The sequence below is a fragment of the Anomaloglossus baeobatrachus genome, chromosome 11 (genome assembly GCF_048569485.1).
Source record: "Anomaloglossus baeobatrachus isolate aAnoBae1 chromosome 11, aAnoBae1.hap1, whole genome shotgun sequence".
Classification (NCBI taxonomy): domain Eukaryota; kingdom Metazoa; phylum Chordata; class Amphibia; order Anura; family Aromobatidae; genus Anomaloglossus; species Anomaloglossus baeobatrachus.
This window is the reverse complement of record NC_134363.1, coordinates 27,337,725-27,358,421: the sequence shown is the minus strand read 5'-3', so window position 1 is coordinate 27,358,421 and position 20,697 is coordinate 27,337,725. Positions and strand designations below refer to the sequence as shown.

Below are 20,697 nucleotides of genomic sequence, written 5' to 3'. Positions count from 1 at the left end.
ACACCAGGGCAAGAGTAGATGACCATGCTGGAGCCCAGTATTCTGCAGCAGAGTACACCAGGGCAAGAGTAGATGACCATGCTGGAGCCCAGTATTCTGCAGCAGAGGACACCAGGGCAAGAGTAGATGACCATGCTGGAGCCCAGTATTCTGCAGCAGAGTACACCAGGGCAAGAGGAGATGACCATGCTGGAGCCCAGTATTCTGCAGCAGAGGACACCAGGGCAAGAGTAGATGACCATGCTGGAGCCCAGTATTCTGCAGCAGAGTACACCAGGGCAAGAGTAGATGACCATGCTGGAGCCCAGTATTCTGCAGCAGAGTACACCAGGGCAAGAGGAGATGACCATGCTGGAGCCCAGTATTCTGCAGCAGATGACACCAGGGCAAGAGTAGATGACCATGCTGGAGCCCAGTATTCTGCAGCAGAGTACACCAGGGCAAGAGTAGATGACCATGCTGGAGCCCAGTATTCTGCAGCAGAGTACACCAGGGCAAGAGGAGATGACCATGCTGGAGCCCAGTATTCTGCAGCAGAGTACACCAGGGCAAGAGGAGATGACCATGCTGGAGCCCAGTATTCTGCAGCAGAGTACACCAGGTCAAGAGTAGATGTTCTCAAAACAGATGTTGCCGAGCCCCAGGAGGATCCACAAAGTTTCTGAATAATATTATTACGTGCTTTCAGTTTCTGTGCCAATTTATCCAGATGGGATTTAAAAGTTAAAACTGAGAAAGGAGAACTCCGGCACACTTATTACTTTCCCAAGGAAAAAAGGGGTTCACACTGGTTCATGTATTTCTTAATCTGTTTTTCTTTATTGAAGAAGGTGAAATGGTGCTTTACAAAGATAGAAAGTCCGCCAGGACGTTTCGGCCCTAGGCCTTCATCAGGTCGGACAATCTGACTGGAATATTTTTACATGTGAAGAAAATAACAAAAAACAGATATCAACAAGTGTATACAAAATAGTGGTGACAAACAAATTACGACAATATTGTACATGTTTGAGGAGATACAACATAGAGAGCAAGTTCACAATCATGTCATATGATATTGTGGAATAATATAACAATGTGAATACAACTATAGTAACGAAGTGCTGTCACTTTAACAAAGGGGAGATAGCCCTTAATGATGGTGTGATACATGAAAAAGAGGATAAGTGGCTCACTCATATCAAGCAGAGATCCAAAAATAGAGGAAAATGTGAGTAGCCGATTAGTATATATATATATATATATATATATATATATATATATATATATATATATATACACATACACACACATCTATACAAGGTCCAGCATGTAATCAGGCCCTATGAAAAGTAGGAAGGGTAAATCAGAAACGACCATATAGCAAAGAGATGAGGTAGAGTGAATGTAAGCGCATACCTGTGGAGAAATAGGGACATTGAGGTAGTCCCATGGAAGGACTATGTGGACTAGACGGACTAATCTAGTTAGCCTAAATGAAAATAAGAACGTCCATGTCAAGCAGATAGTTGATCTTAAAGAGAGAATGTACAAGCAGGAAGAGAATGATAAATACCTAGATAGGTGGAGATCGACTTATTCTTATCGGACTGGATCCGTATAGCACCGATTTTGGTTAATCAGTGAAACCAACACATTAAATAGCACTGCTGTTTCTGGTAGTAGAATATGTCTGTGAACAATAGTGGACCAATATTATGTCATGAAAATTGACATCAGGGAGTAGAATATAATGTGAAAGGTATATTACCAATGGAGTGGTTTCTATTCCACACACACTCCTTCTAAATAGGGAGCATGCGTATGCTGATAGCGGTAATAAATCTAAAGGAGTACATAACATGTAAGTACTATGGTTAACTGAATAGATCAATAGAATAGTGAAATAAGTGCATATTACCGGTAACTGCAGGGGGCTAGATCAGGTCCTGCTAAAGGTTAATGTGCCTGGCAAATTGAGGAAATTCCAGTGAAGGTGGCTGACAACAGAAAGCAAGAGAGGAGGGGAAACAATGGGATTAATAGCAGAATAAATGAAAAGAATATCAGTAGAGAAGGATGGGATGTCCCTCAGAAAAACAAGAACGTTCATGAAGAATAATGGACGGATATAAAATGTCATGTGGATAGGTATATTAGAGTAGAACATAATGAAGGTATATTACCCATAGGGGGGCTTCTAGTCCACATAGACACTAGGTAAGGTGCAAGCTTATGCTGGTAACAATGATATGTCTGTGAAAGAAATAATAATATTATGCGTGCGCTAAATTAAGTTCAATTGACCAATGGAGTCAGAGAGGATAGAGGCACAGTGTGTTACCAATTAATGCAGGAGGCTGGATGAGGTCCTGTTGTAGGCTAATGTGTCCAGGAATTGGAGAGACTCCAGTGTGGGCTGGCTGGTAACAAAGAGTAAAATGGGAGAAAAGGAAAGAAGAGACACTGAAAGAGCAAAAGAAAATAATCACAGATAGGAAGAGGATGCCAAGCTGCTGGGCGAGTCACTTACCCTCCATGTGCGGTGGTGGCTGTGCGCGCTGCGCGTCCTGTGTGCGATAAAGCTGTGAACGCTGGTTTAAATGGACCCGGGGGCAGAGTGTCATATCCGGTATGTGAAACGCGGAAATGGTGTGGGCCGGCGTGGAACGCACGCCGCGCATGCGCACTTCATTATAAGTTTCTCTGGGCAGTGAATCACATGAGAGATGTGTCATATCCGGTAGTTGGAACGCGGAAGTGGGGACAGTCGGTGTGAGACGCACATTGCGCATGGGCAGTATAGCTCTGGTGCAGGGGAAACTTGATTTGTGAATCTGGTGCCATTAGATTCGTTGGCAGGCTATACGTGCAGTGCATCACTGGTGGGTGATTCTAGATGGTGCCCAGGGACGAGATAACTAGTTCTGTAAGAAGAAACAGAGAATTAGGGAAATATATGCATGCGTACTATATTATATTATGGCACAGTAATGGATTATGTTATTAACACAAAACCTGTGAGGGAAAAGATGTGACATAAAGCATGCATAAAAACTGTACATTTACATAATATTATGTATAATAGAATATAAGGATAACAAGCTGTTATATGCCTTTATATGCTTTATGTAAGCAGAGAGATACCATAGGTACTACGTGTGACATCAGATAGCCAGAAGAATATAGTAGAATGGAACCTATCAACTGCCTATCTCATACTTCCGGTTGAGCCCATGGGGTTCCATGGTACCTAGTGTGGGAATCCACCTAGCTTCAACATCAAGGAGGCGCTTGACCCTATCACCTCCTCTGCGATTGATACTGACCTGGTCAATAACCTGAAATCGTAGTTGAGACACGTTAAGTCCAGCTGTGAGGAAGTGGTGTGGGATAGGTAATAGTGTGCGTCCGCACCGAATATCAGACTTGTGTTTGTTGATGCGGTCTCGGACATGCTGGGTAGTCTCCCCAACATATCCGAGACCGCACGGACATTTAATGTAGTAGATGACATATGTACTGTCGCAGGTGAAAAATCCCTTGATCAGAAATACTTTCCCAGTCCTAGAATGTGTAAATGTGTTGCCCTTATTAACATTGGAGCACTGGGCACAATTTAAAGAATGAAATGTTCCAAATTGGGGATTATTGATGAACCGTTGTCTGGGGGGTGATCGTAGAGGGACCTATATCTGCCCGAATAAGTTTATTTTTTAAATTAGGTGATCTTTTATAGCAGACTAATGGTGGACTCTGGAACTCCTTAATTTGGGGATATGAGAGTCCCAAAAGGGGCCAATGTCGTAGGATGATGTTCTTAAGTAGGGACGAAAAGGGATGATATGTATTGATGAAATGTATTCTTTCATGTGGATCCCGTAGTTTCTCAGATTAGGTTGTGGTCCTTGTGGCTATCTCATGTGGGTAGCCTCTTTGTGTGAATTTTTTGCTCATCTCCTGATGTCTGTGGATTTTGGTTTCACTATCACTGACAAGTCTGTCGACACGAGTGTGTTGGGAGATGGGCAGGGACTGTTTCGTATGTCTAGGATGATTACTTGAAAAATATAACAGGCTATTTCTATCTGTAGGTTTGGTGTAAATGTCGGTGGTGAGTACACCTACGTTATCTTTGATAACAAGACAGTCCAAGAAATTAATCTGTTCCAAATTGTGGTGTAGAGAGAATGAGAGGCCGGGTAGTAAGGTATTGATGTTGTTGTGAAAACTAAGGAGAGAGTCCAAGTCACCATTCCAGATCATAAACACATCGTCGATATATCGACGCCACAATAGAGCATGTCGAATAATCAGGGGGTGACAATGTATAAATTTGTCCTCAAAGTGTGTCATGAATATGTTAGCGTAGGGGGGCGCGACGTTAGATCCCATCGCGGTCCCCCTACGCTGAACATAAAATTGGTCCTGGAAAAGAAAGAAATTTTGCTCCAGAATGAAATACATGAACTAGTGGGAACCCCTTTTTTCCTTGGGAAAGTAATAAGTGTGCCGGAGTTCTCCTTTCTCAGTTTTGCCTTTATTACTCCAGAGCACCTACCCTAGGTGACGCTAGGTCTTAACTCTTTTTTGGGGGATTTAAAAGTTAGACTTCTATCAAGGGTTACACCTAAGTACTTAGGATTGAAATTGTGTTTAACAGATTGGCCTTCAAATTGTACTTTAAGTTCAGTCTTGGCACTTGCATTGTGTAGATGAAAGCAACAAACTTCCGTTTTTGATGGGTTAGGTTTTAATCTCCATTGTCGGAAGTACTTTTCCATTACACTAAGATCTTTTGTAAGAACGTCCTCTGCTTCCTCCATTGTTTTGCTTACCATAGCAAGTGCCCAGTCATCGGCATATCCAAATTTCCGTGACACTGTTTTAGGAATATCAGCTAGGTACAGGGCAAACAGGAGAGGTGCCAGCACTGATCCCTGGGCCAGTCCGTTGTTTAAAGATTTCTTACGACTGGTTGAATCACCCATAATAAGATGAAAAGTTCGATTTGCAATCATATTGTTCAAGAGGTACATCATTTTCTTAAGGCCCAGTCACACTAAACAACTTACCAGCGATCCCAACAACGATCAAACCCGATAGGGATCACTGGTAAGTTGCTAGGAGGTTGCTGGTGAGATGTCACACTGCGACGCTCCAGCGATCCCACCAGCAACCTGACCTGGCAGGGATCGCTGGAGCGTGGCTACACGAGTTGCTGGTGAGCTCACCAGCAACCAGTGTCCCAGCCCCCAGCCAGCAGCGCCGCGTGGAATATGCTGCGCTTGGTAACTAAGGTAAATATCGGGTAACCAACCCGATATTTACCTTGGTTACCAGTGCACGCAGCTACACGTGCAAAGAGCAGGGAGCAGCGCACACTGCTTAGCGCTGGCTCCCTGCTCTCCTAGCTACAGCACACATCGGGTTAATTACAGGATGTGTGCTGCAGCTACATGTGCACAGAGCAGGGAGCAGCGCACAATGCTTAGCGCTGGCTCCTTGCTCTCCTAGTTACAGCACACATCGGGTTAATTACCCGATGTGTGCTGCAGCTACATGTGCACAGAGCAGGGAGCAGCGCACAATGCTTAGCGCTGGCTCCTTGCTCTCCTAGTTACAGCACACATCGGGTTAATTAACCCGATGTGTCCTGCAGCTACATGTGCACAGAGCAGGAGCCGCCACTGACAGTGAGAGCGGCGGAGGCTGGTAACAAAGGTAAATATCGGGTAACCAAGGACAGGGCTTCTTGGTTACCCGATGTTTACATTGGTTACCAGCCTCCGCAGAAGCCGGCTCCTGCTGCCTGCACATTTAGTTGTTGCTGTCTCGCTGTCCCACACAGCGATCTGTGCTTCACAGCGGGACAGCAACAACTAAAAAATGGCCCAGGACATTCAGCAACAACCAACGACCTGACAGCAGGGGCCAGGTTGTTGCTGGATGTCACACACAGCAACATCGCTAGCAACGTCACAAAAGTTGTTCGTTAGCAGCGATGTTGCTAGCGATGTTGCTTAGTGTGACGGGGCCTTTACATGGAATCACCTTCATACACCTTCATACACCTTTCTTACATGGAATGAAGTTGGTATGTTACCTATAGTGAAACTTCCAGTAAAGGGACACTAGTTAAAGTCAATTGTTTTTACTGGTAGCAGTAGCAGATCTGCAGAGATAAACAACATAAGAGGCTGTGATAAGCTGAGTAAATCAATAGGATCAGTGAAATGGAATATATTACCAGTTGCTGCAGGAGGCTGGATCAAATCCTGCTAGGGATAATGTGTCAAGGAGATAAGGGTAACTCCGGTGGGGCTGGCTGATAACAGAGAATAAAGGCCCCGTCACACTAAAGGTCCAGTCACACTAAAGCTGGTGTCACACATAACGACGACGACAACGACGTCGCTGCTACGTCACCATTTTCTGTGACGTTGCAGCGACGTCCCGTCGCTGTCGCTGTGTGTGACATCCAGCAACGACCTGGCCCCTGCTGTGAGGTCGCCGGTCGTTGCTGAATGTCCAGCTTCATTTTTTGGTCGTCACTCTCCCGCTGTGACACACACATCGCTGTGTGTGACAGCGAGAGAGCGACGAAATGAAGCGATCAGGAGCCGGCACTGGCAGCTGCGGTAAGCTGTAACCAGCGTAAACATCGGGTAACCAAGGGAAGACCTTTCCCTGGTTACCCGATGTTTACGCTGGTTACCAGCCTCCGCTCTTGCTGCCAGTGCCGGCTCCTGCACTGTGACATGTGGCTGCAGTATGCATCGGGTAATTAACCCGATGTATACTGTAGCAAGGAGAGCAAGGAGCCAGCGCTAAGCAGTGCGCGCGGCTCCTTGCTCTCTGCACTGTGACATGTAGCTGCAGCACACATCGGGTTAATTAACCCGATGTGTGCTGCAGGAGAGCAAGGAGCCAGCGCTAAGCGCGGCTCCCTGCTCTCTGAACTGTAACATGTAGCTGCAGCACACATCGGGTTAATTAACCCGATGTGTGCTGCAGGAGAGCAAGGAGCCAGCGCTAAGCGCGGCTCCCTGCTCTCTGAACATGTAGCACAGCGACCTTATGATCGCTGCTTCTGCTGTGTTTGACAGCTAAGCAGCGATCATAACAGCGACTTACAAGGTCGCTGTTATGTCACCGAAAATGGTGACGTAACAGCGACGTCGTTGTCGCTGTCGTTTAGTGTGACACCAGCTTAAGCAATTTACCAGCGATCCCAACAACGATAGGGATCGCTGGTAAGTTGCTAGGAGGTTGCTGGTGAGCTGTCACACTGCGACGCTCCAGCGATCCCACCAGCAACCTGACCTGGCAGGGATCGCTGGAGCGTGGCTACACGAGTTGCTGGTGAGCTCACCAGCAACCAGTGACCAGCCCCCAGTCTCCTAGTTACAGCACACATCAGGTTAATTAACCAGATGTGTGCTGCAGCTAAATGTGCACAGAGCAGGGAGCAGCGCACACTGAGCGCTGGCTCCCTGCTCTCCTAGTTACAGCACACATCGGGTTAATTGCCTGATGTGTGCTGCAGCTATCTGTGCACAGAGCAGGAGCCGGCAGCACAGGCAGTGAGAGCGGAGGAGGCTGGTATCAAAGGTAAATATCGGGTAACCAAGGACAGGGCTTCTTGGTTACCCGATGTTTACATTAGTTACCAGCCTCAGCAGAAGCTGGCTCCCTGCTCACTGCACATTAGTTGTTGCTGTCTCGCTGTCACACACAGCGATCTGTGCTTCACAGCAGGACAGCAACAACTAAAAAATGGCCCAGGACATTCAGCAACAACCAACGACCTCACAGCAGGGGCCAGGTTGTTGCTGGATGTCACACACAGCAACATCGCTAGCAACGTCACAAAAGTTGTTCGTTACCAGCGATGTTGCTAGCGATGTTGCTTAGTGTGACGGGGCCTTAAGCAACATCGCTAGCAACATCGCTGCTAACGAACAACTTTTGTGACGTTGCTAGCGATGTTGCTGTGTGTGACATCCAGCAACAACCCGGCCCCTGCTGTGAGGTCGTTGGTTGTTGCTGAATGTCCTGGGCAATTTTTTAGTTGTTGCTGTCCCGCTGTGAAGCACAGATCGCTGTGTGTGACAGCGAGACAGCAACAACTAAATGTGCAGGCAGCAGGAGCTGGCTTCTGCGGAGGCTGGTAACCACAGTAAACATCGGGTAACCAAGAAGCCCTGTCCTTGGTTACCCGATATTTACCTTCGTTATCAGCCTCCACCGCTCTCACTGTCAGTGCCGGCTCCTGCTCTGTGCACATGTAGCTGCAGGACACATCGGGTTAATTAACCCGATGTGTGCTGTAACTAGGAGAGCAGGGAGCCAGCGCTAAGCATTGTGCACTGCTCCCTGCTCTGTGCACATTTAGCTGCAGTACACATCGGGTAATTAACCCGATGTGTGCTGTAACTAGGAGAGCAGGGAGCCAGTGCTCAGTGTGCGCTGCTCCCTGCTCTGTGCATGTGTAGCTCCGTGCGCTGGTAACCAAGGTAAATATCGGGTTGGTTACCCGATATTTACCTTAGTTACCAAGCGCAGCATCTTCCACGCAGCGCTGGGGGCTGGTCAATGGTTGCTGGTGAGCTCACCAGCAACTCGTGTAGCGACGCTCCAGCGATCCCTGCCAGGTCAGGTTGCTGGTGGGATCGCTGGAGCGTCGCAGTGTGACATCTCACCAGCAACCTCCTAGCAACTTGCTAAAGGTCCAGTCACACTAAGCAACTTATCAGCGATCCCAACAACGATAGGGATCGCTGGTAAGTTGCTAGGAGGTTGCTGGGAGATGTCACACTGCGACGCTCCAGCGATCCCACCAGCAACCTGACCTGGCAGGGATCGCTGGAGCGTCGCTACACGAGTTGCTGGTGAGCTCACCAGCAACCAGTGATCAGCCCCCAGCCCTGCGTGGAAGATGCTGCGCTTGGTAACTAAGGTAAATATCGGATAACCAACACATGTTATTGTGAAAGCAGAGAAGAGAATCAAGGTCACCATTCCAGATCATGAACACGTCATCAATATACCTACGCCACAGTAGAGCATGTTGATTAATCAGGGGATGACAATGTATGAATCTGTCCTCAAAGTGTGTCATGAATATGTTAGCGTAGGCGGGCGCGACGTTAGAGCCCATCGCGGTCCCCCTCCGCTGAACATAGAACTGATCCTGGAAAAGGAAAAAGTTTTGTTCTAGAATAATCCTAAGCATATTGGTGCAGAACAATCTATGATCAGTTGATAATGTCGTATATTGTTCTAGAAACCAGTTAACTGCCTGTAATCCTTCTTTGTGATTGATGCTCGTATATAGGCTATTAACATCTAATGTGACCAAAAGGGATGATGGTGGAACATGATGTAAGTTGGCTAGTATCTCAAGGAAGTGTGAAGTGTCTTTGATATATGATAGAGTCAGGGGAATGAATGGAGAAAGAATTTTTTCTATGGTCTTAGCTACCGGCGAGAGGACATAACACCACTCCAAATCATCAGATCTACAGTTCTTCTGATGGAGCCATGGTGGCTAGACCCCCCAGTGATTAGAAGGTTATCCTTTATGCCAGTGTTTCCCATACTCCAGTCCTCAGGGCCCCAACATGTCATGTTTTCAGGATTTCCTTAGTATTGCACAGGTGAGAGAATACTGTATGTGCAATGTCTGATGTCTTGTTAAAAATTCCATCATCTGCTCAATGCTGAGGAAATCCTTAAAATGGGATCTGCTGTTGGCCCTGAGGAAGCTTACGAAACACTGCTTCATCCCATCAACTGGGAATAACTTTCAAACTTGAGAACACCCACGAATATGAGAATTTTTCAAACTTCCTTATTCCAGAAGACAAGAAAAATTACATAACAAGTGCAATCTTAAAAGAAAACACTTTTTTCTATATACTTAGCATAAACAAACTGTTTTTTGCTTTCTTATTTTCCAGTACAATTAAAATTCCAGTATGGCGAACATAACCGATATTTACCCAATGCGAGATGAGAATTATACAAGAAATCGCTCCGATCTCCACTACAGATTAACAGTCTTTAAAATAGTGGTTTACTCGGTGGTTTCCCTACTGGGAACCATTGGGAATGGTCTTGTCATCTGGTTTTGCATCGTAAGAATGAAGAAGACAGTCACTGTGGTGTGGATTCTCAATCTTGCCATCGCGGATTTCACCTTTTCCCTCACTTTACCTTTCAGCATTACGTACCTTATTATTCTCCAATGGCCATTTGGACAATTCATGTGTGAGCTTTACTGGTTCCTTTTTTTTGCCAACATGTCCGTCAGCATCTTCCAGCTCGTGGTAATCAGCTTGGATCGTTTTGTTTGTGTCTTTAATCCCGTTTGGTGTGAAAACCACCGAAAGCCAAGATTGGCTTTTTGGGTTGCCTTGACCATTTGGACAATTTCTATGGCTTTTTGCTTATCTTGTTTAATAATTAATGGAAAGTATGGGAAAAATAAGGTGTCCTGCTATAGAAAGAAATATATTTATAGTATGGAATGGGTAGGGATCATCAGATTCACCTTCTTCTTTCTTCTTCCCTTTCTCATTATTCTCTCATGTTATGTAGCGATAGCTTTCCGCATGAGAAGAAAAAGTTTGACCACATCGTCTCGTCCTTATAAAATAATCCTGACTATTATCATCGCTTTCTTCGTCTGCTGGTTTCCATATAATTTCTTCCTCCTTTTTAGAATATTTGGAGCCGATAAGACTTATAAGAATGTACTTCGTATTGGACATGCCATTAGTGTCAACCTGATGTTGATCAATAGTTGTATCAATCCCATTCTCTACGTTCTCATTGGTCGGGATTTTAAGCAAAAATGTTGTAGCTCTCTCCAGGCAATGTTTGAGAAGGCTTTCACCGAAGATATGGAAAAAAAAGTTTCTAAGACACGTGAAGGCAGCACAGGTAACTTGGAATTAAGTCACATTAACACATTCAAAATATCGATGTTATAAAGTAATTTAAAGGATTACTTTGAAGATTTGATGTTGTTCATATCTAAACAATTTAGGAAAACTTACTGATTGTTTGTGATCTGACCACCATTCCCAAGAACATCCCTGTTTAATGGAGCAGACTTTGACATACTGGACATTGGCTCTATTCATTGTCTTTGGGACTGTCAAAAATGACTGAGCCTTGTGTATGGCTTTCTCCAGAAGTGCCTTGGTTCTTTGCTTCGAGATCTCCATTCTTTGGATTCTTAGGGACTCAGCAGTTGATCACTAGGGATCAGTATGTGCTAAAGGATGAGGGATGATAACAGAAGGAAATAGTAGAAATCGGGTTTCTGAAGCCGCGCCAAAGATCACCACCAGGACATCAGATTTATGTGACTTTATTACAACATCGGTCTACGCGTTTCGTGAGCGCTGCTCACTTCCTCAGGACCATATGAAAGACACCATCAAATCTACCATGCAAGTAACAAGTGTACATTAAATAGACATAATGACGTCATAGATCCTCCCCCTATAGAAAAAATGAGCGGGAGAGAACAGCCTGTTGTTGAAAACGTGACGCAATACAAGAAAGACAAGGTAAAAATACAAAACGAAATATACATCTGAGAATAAAATATGCACATTCTCAGATGTATTTTATTCTCAGATGTATATTTCGATATGATGGTGTCTTTCATATGGTCCTGAGGAAGTGAGCAGCGCTCACGAAACGCGTAGACCGATGTTGTAATAAAGTCACATAAATCTGATGTCCTGGTGGTGATCTTTGGCGCGGCTTCAGAAACCCGATTTCTACTATTTCCTTCTGTTATCAGCCCTTGGGTGCCGCGGCCAGGATCCATTGATACATGCGAACATAGTAGTTGTGACTTTCACAACTACATATGGTGAGTAGGTTTTCTCCCCTCCATACCCTGTGTCTATAAGGGTAAGACCCTATTGCGTTCTTTGTCCACAGCTCCTGTTTGTAAAGGATGAGGGATGACTTAAAGGGAACCTCTCATCTACTCACCTGTGGGGTGGTGTTAGGGCCAGGTGGACGGGCAGACCCAGGAGGTGGATCCACTGGGCCGAACACCTTAATGAAGGCAAGGGGTCCGGTAGCCGGAGCACTACAGGTAGCAGGACAGTTCGTGCAAAAGAGTGGAATGGAGAAGTCCCTGGGACCACGGAGTCACTGATGGTAGTCCCGGTGAAGGAGCTCAGGTTCAGAGGCCGAGATGTTGTCAGGCAGAGTCCGGAACCGATGGAGTGAGAGGACGGGTCACCACAGGGATCAGAGATGGTACGGACTGATGGGATGGCAGATAGTCAGCGTTCGGGGTTCGGGAATCGGCAGGACCGGATGGCGAGGCAGGAGCGGCTCTAGAAGAGAGATAGGTAAGTATATCACAGAGACACAAGGAGACCTGACTCCTAGCTTAGGAAACACAAAGAACAGGCCCCGCCCACTTGGACATTAAACCCCTTTATACCCTGTACCTGTGTGTTCAATTTCCTGTCAGTGGACGCTGGCCCTTTAAGAGAGGGTCAATGACCGCGCGCGCGCCCTAATGCGCATGCGCGAGGCCCAGGTGCCAGAAGCCAGGGCAGGGAGCGGTGTATAGGAAGCAGGGGAGCCGGCCTGGAGCAGGGCTGCCGACGGGCGCTGGGAGCGGGGACCGGGCCGCCTGGGGACCGCAGGTGATGGAGGCTGGAGACCGTGGAGCGGGGGACGCCTGACAGAGGAGGCGGGGAGCGAAGCAGGGAAGCCGGGGAGCGTGGCAGGTGAGCCGGGGAGCAGAGCAGGGGACCCAGAGAGCGTGACAGTACCCCCCCACGCCCTCCTCCCCGCAACCGGGACAGGAAGGCACGTATCAGGGGAGTACCCACATTCTCCCGGGGTTCCCAGGACCTATCCTCAGGACCATACCCTGCCCAGTCCACCAGGAAGAACTGTCGGCCCTGTACAGTTTTCATGGCCACAATATCCCTTACCGCATAGATGTCATCATCAGCGATAGGAGGAGGAGCCGAACTGGCAGCAGCGGAGAAGGGACCAAGGACAACCGGCTTGAGCAGGGAGATGTGGAAGGAGTTGGGTATCCTCATCGTGGCCGGGAGCTGCAGCTTGTAGGAGACCTCATTTATTCTGCAGAGGACTTTAAACGGCCCAATGTAGCGAGGCCCCAGCTTGTATGATGGTAGCTTCAATCGGACGTACTTGGAAGCAAGCCAGACGAGATCTCCTGGAGAGAAACACGGAGGATCCAAATGCCTCTTGTCTGCGTGTCTCTTCATCCGCAGGGTAGCACGTCCAAGGGACGCCTTGACAGAGTCCCAAATTGTTGCAAAGTCACGGGCTACAGCATCAGCAGCAGGGACATCCGAGGAAGCGGATACAGGTAATGGGACGGAAGGCTGAAGTCCGTAAACAACATGGAAGGGAGAGCTGGAGGAGGACTCACTGACGTGGTGGTTATGGGAGAATTCAGCCCAAGGAAGAAGCGTGGACCAGTCGTCATGATGGGCGTTGACGTAGTGATGTAAGAAGGAGGTCAAGATCTGATTGACTCGTTCCACTTGGCCATTCGACTGAGGATGGTAGGCTGAAGAAAAGTCCAAAGTCACTCCCAGATGTTTGCAGAGAGCCCTCCAGAAGCGGGAGGTGAACTGAGTTCCTCTGTCGGACACAATGTGTGATGGAAAGCCATGCAACCGGAAGATGTGCTGTATGTAGGCGTCAGCGAGTTCCTGGGCTGAGGGCAGTCCAGCCATAGGGACGAAATGAGCCATTTTGGAGAACCAATCCACCACGACCCATATGACTGTGTGTCCGGAGGACAGGGGCAAATCCGTAATGAAGTCCATTGCAATGTGTTGCCACGGAACCGTGGGTATAGGCAGAGGCAGAAGACGGCCATATGGCAGATGTTTGGGCGTCTTGTTCCTGGCACAAGAGGAGCAGGCTGAGACAAAAGAAGCGACGTCCGTACGAAGGGATGGCCACCAGTAATGACGTACAATCGTACTCCATGTTCTTTTCTGACCAGCATGGCTGGCTGTTTTCGAGGCATGGCCCCAGTGCAACACTTTTTGCCTGTCAGTCTCAGAGACATAGGTCTTCCCGGGCGGTATCTGGGCCAGGGTGACAGGGGCCACCGGAATGATTTTACTAGGGAAGATGATGGGCTGGGATGTCTCCTCCTCCTGCTCCATGGGCATGAATGACCTGGACAAGGCATCTGCGCGTACATTCTTGTCCGCAGGTCGGAAATGGAGCTGGAAATCGAACCTGGCAAAGAACAAGGACCACCTGGCTTGCCGTGGGTTCAGTCGCTGAGCGGACCGCAGGTATTCCAGGTTCTTGTGGTCCGTGTAAATGATCACGGGGTACACTGCTCCCTCCAGAAGGTAGCGCCATTCCTCCAGAGCCAGTTTGACTGCCAATAGCTCTCGGTCACCGATGGTGTAGTTGCGTTCAGGCGCTGAGAAGCTCTTGGAGAAAAAACCGCAAGTCACCATCTTCCCGGAGGAGGACTTCTGCATGAGCACTGCTCCAGCTCCCGAGGAGGAGGCATCCACCTCCAAGGTGAACTGTCGGTTTAACTCCGGACGGTGGAGCACAGGGGAGGAAGCAAATGCCCGCTTCAGAGAGCCAAACGCGGCGTCGGCCGCAGGTGACCAGTCCTTTGGATTAGCCCCCTTCTTGGTCAAGGCGGAGAGAGGTGCAGTCAGAGCCGAGAAGTGAGGGATGAACTGACGGTAATAGTTTGCGAATCCCAGAAAGCGTTGGATTGCCTTCAGTCCAGAAGGAGGGGGCCAGTTGAGAATGGAAGAGACCTTCTCCAGATCCATCTGCAGTCCGGTATCGGAGATTACGTAACCCAGGAAGGGAAGAGAAGACTGCTCGAAGACGCACTTCTCGTACTTGGCGTACAGACGATTTTCCCTCAGTCTTTGTAGTACCAGCTGCACGTTCTCTCTGTGGGTCTGGAGGTCCGGAGAAAAGACCAGGATGTCATCAAGATACACCACCACACAGATGTAGAGAAGGTCCCGGAACATGTCGTTCACCAATTCCTGAAAGACTACTGGTGCGTTACACAGGCCGAAGGGCATCACACAGTATTCATAGTGCCCATCGCGAGTATTGAACGCGGTCTTCCATTCGTCCCCAGAGCGGATGCGGACCAGGTTGTAGGCACCCCGAAGATCCAACTTGGTAAACACACGAGCTCCTCTAAGCTGATCAAACAATTCGGGGATGAGCGGCAGGGGGTATTTATTTTTCACGGTGATTTGGTTCAATCCCCGGTGATCAATGCATGGGCGTAGGTCGCCCTCTTTCTTCTTAACGAAGAAGAAGCCTGCTCCAGCAGGAGAGGAGGATCTCCGAATGAATCCCCTTGCCAGGTTCTCTGTGATGTAGGTAGACATGGCCCTTGTTTCGGCAGGAGACAGCGGATATATCCGTCCTCGAGGTGGTGTAGTTCCCGGGAGCAGGTCGATGGCACAATCGTAAGGACGATGTGGCGGCAGTACCTCTGACTCCTTTTTATCAAAGACGTCCGCGAAGGACCAATAGGCCGAGGGCAGTCCCGGTAGGGACTCTGGAACCGGAGGTCGTCGGATGGGTTGAATAGTCTTCAGACAGTTCTCGTGGCAAGAGGAGCCCCATCGGGCGATTTCACCAGTACCCCAGCTGACTGAGGGTTCATGTGTCCGTAACCAGGGGAGTCCCAGCAGGATTTGATGGGACATGTGTGGGAGGACATAGAGAGCGATGTTCTCGGTGTGCAGGGCACCGATACGCAGTTCCACCGGCTTGGTGATCCACGAGATGGTGTCAGAGAGGGGTCTCCCATCCACAGAGGCAATCACTAGGGGTTTGTCGAGTGGAGTAACAGGCACCTGGTACTTGTCCACCGTGGCCTGCTGGATGAAATTGTCTGCTGCCCCGGAATCGAGGTACGCCTCGGCCGTGAACCGCGTCTCTCCCGTTGTCACTTGAACAGTCCACGTAACCGGGTCTGAGAGAATCCCAGCACCTAGGGTGGCCTCTCCTACCAGCCCTAGGCTTTGGAGTTTCCCGGCCTCTCTGGACAGGAGCGTAGAAGGTGTGTGCCCTCTCCGCAGTAGAAGCAGAGACCCTTGGCGAGCCGTTCTGCTCAGCGTTGTTCAAACTGCCGCAAACGGTCGATCTGCATGGGCTCGTGGACGGAGACACCAGATGACGTTGACTGAAGGACAGCGGGCTTCTCCGGAGGAGAGGAATGCCGTATCGGACGTCTCTCACGGGACACCTCTTTGGATCGTTCCTGAAAACGAAGATCCACTCGAGTCGCTAGGGCAATCAGGGCATCCAGGGTGGACGGCACGTCACGACCAGCCAGCTCATCTTTGATACGACCCGAGAGGCCTTCCCAGAAGGCGGCGGTTAGAGCCTCATTGTTCCACCCAAGTTCCGAAGCCAAGGTGCGTAAACGGATGGCATATTGACCCACCGTCAGAGTCCCCTGACGTAGCCGGAGGAGAGATGAGGCCGACGCGGAGGCGGATGTTGGTGGTCACCGGATCCTCCTTCTCCCACAAGGGGTTCATCCAGGCCAGCGCCTCATCCTCTAGATGGGACATCATGAACGCGACCTTGGCTTGGTCGGAGGCAAACAAGTGCGGCAGTAGCTTGAAATGGAGAGAGCATTGATTGATGAAACCCCTGCAGGTCTTGGGATCTCCAGCGTACCGGGGTGGTGAGGCCAAACGAAGTCTGGAAGCATCCGAGGAGGCTGCCATGGGAGCTGTGGCCGTGGATTGTACAGTGGAAGCTCGAGATGCCGAAGATGTGACCGACGCTTGCAGCGTGTTCAGGCGGGCGTCCACAGAAGACATGAAGTTCAGCATGCGGGTCTGGGTCTCACGCTGGCGTGTGAGTTCTTCCTGGAAAGCCGCTAGTGCTTGGGCGGGATCCATGGCCTGTTCTTACTGTTAGGGCCAGGTGGACGGGCAGACCCAGGAGGTGGATCCACTGGGCCGAACACCTTAATAAAGGCAAGGGGTCTGGTAGCCGGAGCACTACGGGTAGCAGGACAGTCCGTGCAAAAGAGTGGAATGGAGAAGTCCCTGGGACCACGGAGTCACTGATGGTAGTCCGGGTGACGGAGCTCAGGTTCAGAGGCCGAGATGTTGTCAGGCAGAGTCCGGAACCGATGGAGCGAGAGGACGGGTCACCACAGAGATCAGAGATGGTACGGACTGACGGGATGGCAGATAGTCAGCGTTCGGGGTTCGGGAATCGGCAGGACCGGATGGCGAGGCAGGAGCGGCTCTAGAAGAGAGATAGGTAAGTATATCACAGAGACACAAGGAGACCTGACTCCTAGCTTAGGAAACACGAAGAACAGGCCCCGCCCACTTGGACATTAAACCCCTTTATACCCTGTACCTGTGTGTTCAATTTCCTGTCAGTGGACGCTGGCCCTTTAAGAGAGGGTCAATGACCGCGCGCGCGCCCTAATGCGCATGCGCGAGGCCCAGGTGCCAGAAGCCAGGGCAGGGAGCGGTGTATAGGAAGCAGGGGAGCCGGCCTGGAGCAGGGCTGCCGACGGGCGCTGGGAGCGGGGACCGGGCCGCCTGGGGACCGCAGGTGATGGAGGCTGGAGACCGTGGAGCGGGGGACGCCTGACAGAGGAGGCGGGGAGCGAAGCAGGGAAGCCGGGGAGCGTGGCAGGTGAGCCGGGGAGCAGAGCAGGGGACCCAGAGAGCGTGACAGTACCCCCCCAAGCCCTCCTCCCCGCAACCGGGACAGGAAGGCACGTATCAGGGGAGTACCCACATTCTCCCGGGGTTCCCAGGACCTATCCTCAGGACCATACCCTGCCCAGTCCACCAGGAAGAACTGTCGGCCCCGTACAGTTTTCATGGCCACAATATCCCTTACCGCATAGATGTCATCATCAGCGATAGGAGGAGGAGCCGAACTGGCAGCAGCGGAGAAGGGACCAAGGACAACCGGCTTGAGCAGGGAGATGTGGAAGGAGTTGGGTATCCTCATCGTGGCCTGGAGCTGCAGCTTGTAGGTGACCTCATTTATTCTGCAGAGGACTTTAAACGGCCCAATGTAGCGAGGCCCCAGCTTGTATGATGGTAGCTTCAATCGGACGTACTTGGAAGCAAGCCAGACGAGATCTCCTGGAGAGAAACACGGAGGATCCAAATGCCTCTTGTCTGCGTGTCTCTTCATCCGCAGGGAAGCACGTCCAAGGGACGCCTTGACAGAGTCCCAAATTGTTGCAAAGTCACGGGCTACAGCATCAGCAGCAGGGACATCCGAGGAAGCGGATACAGGTAATGGGACGGAAGGCTGAAGTCCGTAAACAACATGGAAGGGAGAGCTGGAGGAGGACTCACTGACGTGGTGGTTATGGGAGAATTCAGCCCAAGGAAGAAGCGTGGACCAGTCGTCATGATGGGCGTTGACGTAGTGACGTAAGAAGGAGGTCAAGATCTGATTGACTCGTTCCACTTGGCCATTCGACTGAGGATGGTAGGCTGAAGAAAAGTCCAAAGTCACTCCCAGATGTTTGCAGAGAGCCCTCCAGAAGCGGGAGGTGAACTGAGTTCCTCTGTCGGACGCAATGTGTGATGGAAAGCCATGCAACCGGAAGATGTGCTGTATGTAGGCGTCAGCGAGTTCCTGTGCTGAGGGCAGTCCAGCCATAGGGACGAAATGAGCCATTTTGAAGAACCGATCCACCACGACCCATATGACTGTGTGTCCGGAGGACAGGGGCAAGTCCGTAATGAAGTCCATTGCAATGTGTTGCCACGGAACCGTGGGTATAGGCAGAGGCAGAAGACGGCCATATGGCAGATGTTTGGGCGTCTAGTTCCTGGCACAAGAGGAGTAGGCTGAGACAAAAGAAGCGACGTCCGTACGAAGGGATGGCCACCAGTAATGACGTACAATCGTACTCCATGTTCTTTTCTGACCAGCATGGCTGGCTGTTTTCGAGGCATGGCCCCAGTGCAACACTTTTTGCCTGTCAGTCTCAGAGACATAGGTCTTCCCGGGCGGTATCTGGGCCAGGGTGACAGGGGCCACCGGAATGATTTTACTAGGGAAGATGATGGGCTGGGATGTCTCCTCCTCCTGCTCCATGGGCATGAATGACCTGGACAAGGCATCTGCGCGTACATTCTTGTCCGCAGGTCGGAAATGGAGCTGGAAATCGAACCTGGCAAAGAACAAGGACCACCTGGCTTGCCGTGGGTTCAGTCGCTGAGCGGACCGCAGGTATTCCAGGTTCTTGTGGTCCGTGTAAATGATCACGGGGTACACTGCTCCCTCCAGAAGGTAGCGCCATTCCTCCAGAGCCAGTTTGACTGCCAATAGCTCTCGGTCACCGATGGTGTAGTTGCGTTCAGGCGCTGAGAAGCTCTTGGAGAAAAAACCGCAAGTCACCATCTTCCCGGAGGAGGACTTCTGCATGAGCACTGCTCCAGCTCCCGAGGAGGAGGCATCCACCTCCAAGGTGAACTGTCGGTTTAACTCCGGACGGTGGAGCACAGGGGAGGAAGCAAATGCCCGCTTCAGAAAGCCAAACGCGGCGTCGGCCGCAGGTGAACAGTCCTTTGGATTAGCCCCCTTCTTGGTCAAGGCGGAGAGAGGTGCAGTCAGAGCCGAGAAGTGAGGGATGAACTGACGGTAATAGTTTGCGAATCCCAGAAAGCGTTGGATTGCCTTCAGTCCAGAAGGAGGGGGCCAGTTGAGAATGGAAGAGACCTTCTCCAGATCCATCTGCAGTCCGGTATCGGAGATTACGTAACCCAGGAAGGGAAGAGAAGACTGCTCGAAGACGCACTTCTCGTACTTGGCGTACAGACGATTTTCCCTCAGTCTTTGTAGTACCAGCTGCACGTTCTCTCTGTGGGTCTGGAGGTCCGGAGAAAAGACCAGGATGTCATCAAGATACACCACCACACAGATGTAGAGAAGGTCCCGGAACACGTCGTTCACCAATTCCTGAAAGACTACTGGTGCGTTACACAGGCCGAAGGGCATCACACAGTATTCATAGTGCCCATCGCGAGTATTGAACGCGGTCTTCCATTCGTCCCCAGAGCGGATGCGGACCAGGTTGTAGGCACCCCGAAGATCCAACTTGGTAAACACACGAGCTCCTCTAAGCCGATCAAACAATTCGGGGATGAGCGGCAGGGGGTATTTATTTTTCACGGTGATTTGGTTCAATCCCCGGTAGTCAATGCATGGGCGTAGGTCGCCCTCTTTCTTCTTAACGAAGAAGAAGCCTGCTCCAGCAGGAGAGGAGGATCTCCGAATGAATCCCCTTGCCAGGTTCTCTGTGATGTAGGTAGACATGGCCCTTGTTTCGGCAGGAGACAGCGGATATATCCGTCCTCGAGGTGGTGTAGTTCCCGGGAGCAGGTCGATGGCACAATCGTAAGGACGATGTGGCGGCAGTACCTCTGACTCCTTTTTATCAAAGACGTCCGCGAAGGACCAATAGGCCGAGGGCAGTCCCGGTAGGGACTCTGGAACCGGAGGTCGTCGGATGGGTTGAATAGTCTTCAGACAGTTCTCGTGGCAAGAGGAGCCCCATCGGGCGATTTCACCAGTACCCCAGCTGACTGAGGGTTCGTGTGTCCGTAACCAGGGGAGTCCCAGCAGGATTTGATGGGACATGTGTGGGAGGACATAGAGAGCGAT

General features: G+C 50.1%; 2 protein-coding genes and 1 long non-coding RNA gene across 3 annotated transcripts in view; 2 read left to right on the top strand and 1 right to left on the bottom strand.

The window, feature by feature from the left end:
• The window catches only part of LOC142256005 (chemerin-like receptor 1), a 64,432-nt gene that overhangs the window by 18,105 nt on the left and 25,630 nt on the right, over window positions 1-20,697 (top strand). The window lies entirely within an intron of this gene.
• LOC142256968 (uncharacterized) lies at window positions 798-1,663 on the bottom strand. The gene is made up of 2 exons (XR_012727583.1): window positions 1,399-1,663; window positions 798-908 (listed from the first exon to the last, which is right to left on the bottom strand). It is a non-coding gene; the product is annotated as an uncharacterized LOC142256968 (long non-coding RNA).
• LOC142255764 (chemerin-like receptor 1) lies at window positions 9,963-10,979 on the top strand. Its single transcript, XM_075327211.1, has one exon. It carries the CDS (start codon window positions 9,963-9,965, stop codon window positions 10,977-10,979), a length of 1,017 nt encoding a protein of 338 aa, XP_075183326.1.

Bases quoted from the DNA above. Each gene is read 5' to 3' on its own strand.
- LOC142255764 (XM_075327211.1), top strand. From the start codon at position 9,963: ATGGCGAACATAACCGATATTTACCCAATGCGAGATGAGAATTATACA.